This window comes from Haplochromis burtoni, unplaced genomic scaffold (assembly GCF_018398535.1).
Source record: "Haplochromis burtoni strain Fernald_Lab_line unplaced genomic scaffold, NCSU_Asbu1 Contig_56, whole genome shotgun sequence".
Lineage (NCBI taxonomy): Eukaryota > Metazoa > Chordata > Actinopteri > Cichliformes > Cichlidae > Haplochromis > Haplochromis burtoni.
In genome coordinates this window covers 1,089,444-1,096,617 of record NW_024582417.1, presented here as the reverse complement: position 1 = coordinate 1,096,617, position 7,174 = coordinate 1,089,444, and the positions used below count along the sequence as shown (strand labels likewise).

The following is a 7,174-nucleotide window of genomic DNA, read 5'->3' as shown; positions in this document are numbered from 1 at the left end:
AACCTCATAAATTATAGTTATTAAATTGTTTATATAATAGGTTTTTGTGTTCTGTTGTAAAATAGTAAAGTTAGGAAATAACTACCTGAACAAAAACAAACACTGGTGGCTAAAAATACCTGAAGGTCAAGTTAGATTACTGAACACTGTAAATATCCTGCAGATATGAACTTAAGCACTCTGACTGTGAGCTTACTGTGCGAGTGCCTCGGGTAAAGGGTACAAATTTTTGGAGACGCTCAAATTACAACACAAAATAATGAAAATATGATCAATATGTGATACCAACAGGAAGAGCAAAATCTATCACAAAAGTAATGTTTTTCTATTTTGTAAAACATAAAAGTAAAAGAATAAAAGTATGACCATATGAATATTCCTGTAATCTCAAAGTAGGGACTAATAAGTGATATTCCAGCAAAAGCTTCTGTATTTGTTCTCTTCAGCCCACTTTGAAATGGTTTGCGGTTTACTCAGCGAGTTTAATCTGGTAAACTTTAGTTTGATGTTGATGCAAATTTGAAATGGCTCAACAGAAAGACACAGAGCTGCCAGATTACTTAAAAATATTTTGTCATAGCCGCAGACAGTGAAAATTGTTTCTGTGAGAATAAAGTCATTTTATTTGAATCCCTGGTGGTCAACAAAGTATTTTTTTATCCCCTTAGGTCACAATAACCTAAAACAGACATAATATTTCACACAAAACACGTGACAGTGGCATTTGGACATATTAAAAAGGAAAAATCTGTAAACATTTACTGCTACTTTGGCTCGGTACTTGACAGGCCAACCTCAGGCACAATATAATAACAGGCAGCATCATCACCGTGCTCTACACTGTCTTCTTTGTAGTGCTGACAGCGCCGGCCTTGTAGCAGAGGATCTGAGCCAGAAGGACACAGCTGAGACAGGCTGACAGTATGTGTGACAAACTCACAGGAGAGTTTCCATTTTCCTATAAAAAAAAGTTTCAAGTTGTTCCAGTTAGTATAACCACAACTATGCGGTTGTGCACATATGTCTGCTAGTAATTCTTAACTGCATACCTGTAAAGAAACAAAGGCCACACCCAGACAGCCTGCAAATGAAAGCAACACTGACAGAGTGGATAGTTGACCCGTGTGGCCGTTGTGATAGTTTGTTGTAGCCTGGAGAACCTGTAAATAACAAATCCACTAAATGTGTTCACCGTGCACTTAAAAAAGAAAAATTACAGTTCAGTGATCACATTTATCATAGAACAGCTCATAAATGAGGCAAGTTGATAAGTTGCTACCTTGCTTGCAATGAAAGCCGCCAAACTGGAGGCCTGTATCACTGAGATGACTGCTGCTGCTGCATAGGAGCGCAGGAGGAGCATTACACCACAGAGAGCAAAGAGGAGCAGAACTCCTGAAACAGAAACCACAATTATATATGAAGAATACAGCAACACCACAAGGTGGCGCTATTTGAAAGCACAGCCACCCTGTCCTTGAGGGACTTTGTTCAAACCCTACAATCACTACATCACTGTGTTGTTTTTTCCATGTTCAGATATAACAGCTCCAAATATAACACTTAGAGAATCTGGCTGATTCTGCATGACCACAAAAAACACAGAGGTTCTTTAATGCAATTCAGACCCTGCATGACCGCAGCTGATTCCTTAAAGTGTCACTCAAAGTTCATTTCTGTGAAGAAGCAGCCAAGTGCTGGAGATTTCCAATAGTTTCACATTCAAGTCATAAATATCATGCCTTAACCCGCTGCTGTAAATACTCCTCCTTAGCCCAACACTGATTAACTCCTGGAGTCAATCCAGATCCGGGCATTGTTTTAATTAATCCTTTACCCCTGAGAAATAGGGCCAAAAAAAAGCAACTGTGTGTTAAATCTCCAAAAATCAGTATCAAATTGAAAACGTAAAAACTGGGGGACACTGTCTTAACTGTCTTAACTGTCACTGTCACCGCTTAATTATTTGTATTAGTGTGGAGGGACCTGCCTGCCTCGGTGAAAGTATGTCATGTTGGACTGCTCTTTGTACTCTGCCTCTGCAAAATCTGCAGATGCATGTGCTCACCTCGGACCGTATCACCGCGATAATGGAGGATGAGGAAGACGATCGCCACTGTCTGGGCAAGCATGAAGAGCCTATCAGCCCAGGCACTGTTGAACAGTTCAAGTGAAATACATTTAAGGTAGCACAGAAAGAAAAGGTAAAAAAATTAAGTCACCCACTGTGTTTAAGTTGAGAGGATTTGGGGTGTGCCTATGCAGGGCTTGAGCAAGTGAGTCATGCATGATGAACAGACTGAGAATTTGAACTTGAGTGGTGTAAAGCATGGCATGAATGGGAAATCCTACGAACGGTGTGATCTGCGCATCAGCTTACTTACAAGAGTGGGAAGTTGTTGGCCATAGCGTACACAACAGGACACGAGAAAGCATAAAGCTGCAAGAAGAAGGCGCTAAGACTCAGACCCTCTGCACTTCCTCCCCATAACATCTTTATCAACTGAGGCAGTTGTGCTGCATGGAAACAACAGGGAATCAGGTGACATTTGGTCGTTAGAGGAGAAATTAATGGTCCATATCTGGACCAACATGAAAAAGACAGAAAGCACTCATTGCAAGTCAAACATCTGAGTCAGTCAGCGTCATTCTAAAATTGGGCCAAAATGCAGACGCAGAGAGGTAAACTGAGATAAAGAAAAAAACGAGCCGCTTATCAACTGTTTGCAGGTCGTCATAAAAGCAAAACACGAAGTCAAAATGGGGAAACTCAAAACGATACACTAGTGAATCATAAAGCTTGAACACACACACTGGGGGGAAGTGAACAGAAACTCTGATAAAGGACAATCACCTGTCTGTGTGTGATTGAGGCAGAGAGGAGACACGTGGGGGGGGGACACAACTAATCCAGATCACACAGGAGGAGACAAGGAAGGCAAAACTAAAAACAAAACATAAGGAACAACTAACTAGGTGAGATAACTAATCGAGGGGAAGAGTTTTTAGACTAAATGTGCTGAAAACACACAAACCAAACATGAACATTAAACAAACTAGGAATCAAAGAGAATATTAAAACCTGAAAGTCTAAAATCTTAAAAATCCCCAGGACCACACAAGTGGAATGACCTGTGAAAGTCAAGGATAAATGTAGTTCTATAAATAAAGGAGGGAAACTGAAAATATTTGGTCTTTTTTGGTAATATGAGTAACAGGGTTGTATTGGTCAAAAGGACACACTCAGTGTGGTCACAAAAGACTAGACAAATACTGGCACTGAACTTTGGTGTACCCATGGTGTTTGTACGTGGGCTTGATCATGTCTATTTATACTCTTCATTTCCCAGACTAAAGAGGTTACAGTAAGCATGCATTCTGGGACACAATTATTATTATATTAACTAAAATGGACCTATGTCAACAAAATCAAAACAAAAAACAAGCAAGCAAAGAAAAAAGTGGATTTACTCAACTTATTTTGGCTTATATTAAACATGTGAATTAGTTTTAAAAAGTTGGGAGAGTAGATAAAGATGCAATTTTGGTTTGCAAGAGGCATATGCATTTTAAATAGCATACTGGAACCATTTGTTCAGCTAGATTTACATTTTGCATCAGAGCAGTGTTTTATGCTTAAGAATTTTATGCATGGATTATTTCTAAATTCATGGGTGGGACTGAAAATGTCCTGCAATTCTGATTGGCTCATCTGTACTGAGAGCTGCCTGTGACAAATTTAGAATTTTTGGAACCGTCCCCTTAAAAAAAGCCACATGGTAATAACCACATAAATACGCAAATATTCATGTGCATTGTGCTGTGGCATGAATCCGTTTCCCGCCGTCATTTGTTTCTGCATTTTGCATGAAGACGACATGCTAATGTGGTGGCTTAACCGCTTGGCCAGATGTTATCTGCACCAGCAATGAGGGAGTCTTACAAAATGTTATGATGATTTGATTATTATCCATCATGATTATCGTGTAAAGGGAGGTTAGAGGGAGGGAAAATGCGATTGCGTTAGTATGTCTTTTCTTGTTTTGTTTCTTAAATGTGAAACTTCCCTGTTAATGAACCTCGTTTGTCATTGATACAGTATGCTGTGATCTGTTTTGAAACACATGATTAAATCACAGCGTCTTACCCAGGAATGTGTCCAGTATGATCCAGAATCCGGCAGTTTTGTTTAGTACGAACTTTAGGCATGGCACTGTAACACAAAAGAAAACTCTCAGACAATGAAGATGTACCTTAACGTCAGCTCTCCAAATAAGTTTGCACTGTAGGTGGCAAAAGGCAAAAAACCCCCCAAAAAACCAACATCTTTACTTTCCCTCGTCCCCACGCACCCTCCGCCCAGCCCCCGCTATCACTCATCTGCATCTGGAAAAATTAAGTTTCCATTTCACCCGGTCGGTTGAAAGTGTCAGCCGGAAGCCTCACCGTGAAAGTGAAAGTTCAGGAAGAGCTCGTAGTAGCATTTTTCTGGCATTAAGTAAGTTACAAGAAACTCTTTGATGGTTGACGTGGCCATGGTGGCTCAGCCTTAGCCGGGAATGATCATCAGCAACAGGGGGAGTGGTCCAAAGGTTTCCCAGTGTTTACAGTGGAGTCCAAAGAGGATAAAGAGCCAGACGTTTGACCTCTGAGATAAAACCACAGTTTTCAAGAGGAAAAAAAAAGTTATCCAGCTTTTGTAGTCTTTGTTGTAATGGCAAAGAGGTTACTATAATTATGGGATGTTTCTGGAGAACTGCACAGTTTGAACATAACTGAATTCAGTTGTGTGCAAAGTACTTAACTGACATCTACTTCTCATGCTCTGCTGAAAAGCTCTGAAACAAATTTCACATTTTTTATTTCATAGCTGAGCTACACAGTGTCTATTATTATTATTATTATTATTATTATTATTATTATTATTATTATTATTATTATTATTATCATCATCATCATCATCATCATCATTATTATTATTATTATTATTATTATTATTATTATTATCATCATCATTATTATATCATCATCATCATTTATTATTCATCATCAATCATCATCATCATTATTATTATTATTATTATCATCATCATCATCATCATCATCATCATTATTATTATTATCTATTATTATTATTATTATTATTATTATTATTATTATTATTATTATTATTATTATTACATCTAATAGATGGTCTGATAGATGGTGTAAACTATAAAATATATTGTAAAACCTCAATTTGAACAGACTATAAATGGTTTTACAGAATAGTTTACTCCAAGTACAGATTTTGTGCGTTGGTTAAAAGAAAAAAACAAAACAAAAACAAACAACAACCTGGAATTTGTTTAATCTAGAAGCTCTTCAAATCTTACTGAAAATTTGGTGCTATTTAAAGGCTTAGAGTGGCTGAACTTAACTTAAGTGCTGTTGAACTGGTTTCTTGTTGATGATGCATGCAGAGTAGTTTAACTCTGTGTGTACCACCACAGGTTTTCATGTCAGCACTTTCCATTCACTTGACTGGAGAGCACGGGTGCTGCGCAAATCGCTTAGGGGTGAGTAACTTTGAACACATTTCTGGTGACAGGTACGTCTCAGTAACTGGTAAAGGAATTGTAGTTAAATGACTACTTGCAAGATCAGGAAGAGCTGCCAAAGTCTCTATATAAAGGATAAAAAGTGTCCTGTATTCACAAAACCTTAAAGGCCTTTAAGCAAAAACTGCAACAAACAAAACAACAACAACAGGGGACAGTTTGCAAGTACACATGGGGGCGCTATCAACATCATCGCGTTCGAAGAAAAATGATTGTACTACTTGGATTGTAACACTTGGATACTTGGAATTCAAAATTATCTGGAGGTGATAGCATCATGTGGTGCGACTGCTTTGCTATTATGGGATGTTTCTGGAGAACTGCACAGTTTGAACATAACTGAATTCAGTTGTGTGCAAAGTACTTAACTGACATCTACTTCTCATGCTCTGCTAAAAGCTCTGAAACAAATTTCACATTTTTTATTTCATAGCTGAGCTACAACAGTGTCTTCGTAGGAGAGGGCATTATCTGCGGGTGTACTGGAGGGTTGACCAAAACATGTGACGTACTAATCCTGCTTGTAGCCTCCCACACATCTGGAATTCCGATTACAAGAAAGCACAGAAAATCTCCCCAAGTATGAAAAAACAGACTACAATCATATCTGGTTTTCATCCCAGGGTGTTCTCGCTTAAGAGTAGCCCATTTTTGGTGGGGGAGAAAATCAGATAGAAAACAGTCCTAAATGAGGAGGTGCTGAGACTTCGGAGTAGTAGTTTTTATTATTGCTCTTTGTTGAGTCTTTGTAGCAATTTATTTTGGTATCAAAAGTAGGAAGCCTCCCGCTGGTGAAAATTTGATAACTAAATCAACAAAATGTGAGTTTAACAGATCACTGAAACAGATAAAGGCTGTAGATTTTATATAAATGATCACAAATTTGTAGAGGTTTTATGCTCAGGTGTAATTAGTTAGGCCTTTTGTTTTCCCCACAGCGGATACTTTGAGCGACCCTACCACTGAACCATCATCATTATGACGCCACCGTTAAGAAACCTGCGATTTTCACAGGGGATGAATGTTCGATAAAGACGTTCAGTTTTGGCTCAAAACTACTCTACCAGCTCCCTATTTTTAATAAAATGAAGCCACCAATGCAAATACGCTTCAATTTTTTTTTTCATGTAGGACGTCTTTCCTCTCAAAAAAAGAAGACCAAAAAAACCCAAAAAACAGGAAGGATGTGCACTAAAACGTGATGAACAGAAAGTCTTTAATCACAGTTGGTTAGTTTTCTCGGTGACAACATGTGTACTGGAAAATGCTCGCGTATCATTGCCTATACTCTGTACCCGATGGTGCTTCTGTCCATCATCTGCAACATCGTGCTGTTCTTCCCCGACCTCAGCACAGAGTATGTGAAAAAACAGCACATCACTGGAGAGGTCATGTACATGGGGGGACTCATTGGAGGAGGTTTATTGGTGAGTTTTCACTTCTCTTATGTGCTGGATTGTAAGGGTGGGAGCCAAGTCTTTATTATTATTATTATTATTATTATTATTATTATTATTATTATTATTATTATTATTATTATTATTATTATTATTATTATTATTATTATTATTATT

At 38.1% G+C, this 7,174-nt stretch overlaps 2 protein-coding genes across 3 annotated transcripts in view; one reads left to right on the top strand and one right to left on the bottom strand.

Moving 5' to 3' along the window:
• The window catches only part of LOC102297573 (mannose-P-dolichol utilization defect 1 protein), a 6,119-nt gene extending 1,515 nt beyond the window's left edge, over window positions 1–4,604 (bottom strand). The window contains exons 1-7 of one of the 2 annotated variants that reach the window (XM_042220841.1): window positions 4,447–4,604; window positions 4,148–4,213; window positions 2,385–2,517; window positions 2,069–2,154; window positions 1,280–1,395; window positions 1,050–1,160; window positions 830–958 (exon numbers count right to left, since the gene is read on the bottom strand). In XM_042220841.1, coding sequence (XP_042076775.1) covers window positions 836–958; window positions 1,050–1,160; window positions 1,280–1,395; window positions 2,069–2,154; window positions 2,385–2,517; window positions 4,148–4,213; window positions 4,447–4,537 — 726 coding nt within the window. In that variant the 5' untranslated portion in view covers window positions 4,538–4,604 and the 3' untranslated portion in view covers window positions 830–835. Of the gene's footprint in view, window positions 1–678; window positions 959–1,049; window positions 1,161–1,279; window positions 1,396–2,068; window positions 2,155–2,384; window positions 2,518–4,147; window positions 4,214–4,446 lie in introns of those variants that run through there. The other variant, XM_014333524.2, reaches the window with a different exon arrangement.
• Window positions 4,605–6,820: 2,216 nt separating this feature from the next.
• Window positions 6,821–7,174, top strand: part of LOC102306998 (transmembrane 4 L6 family member 1) — a gene marked incomplete in the record, with an annotated part of 2,501 nt that continues 2,147 nt past the window's right edge. Inside the window, 1 exon segment of the mRNA XM_005922257.3 lies at window positions 6,821–7,027. Within this exon segment, the coding sequence (XP_005922319.2) occupies window positions 6,851–7,027 (177 nt within the window).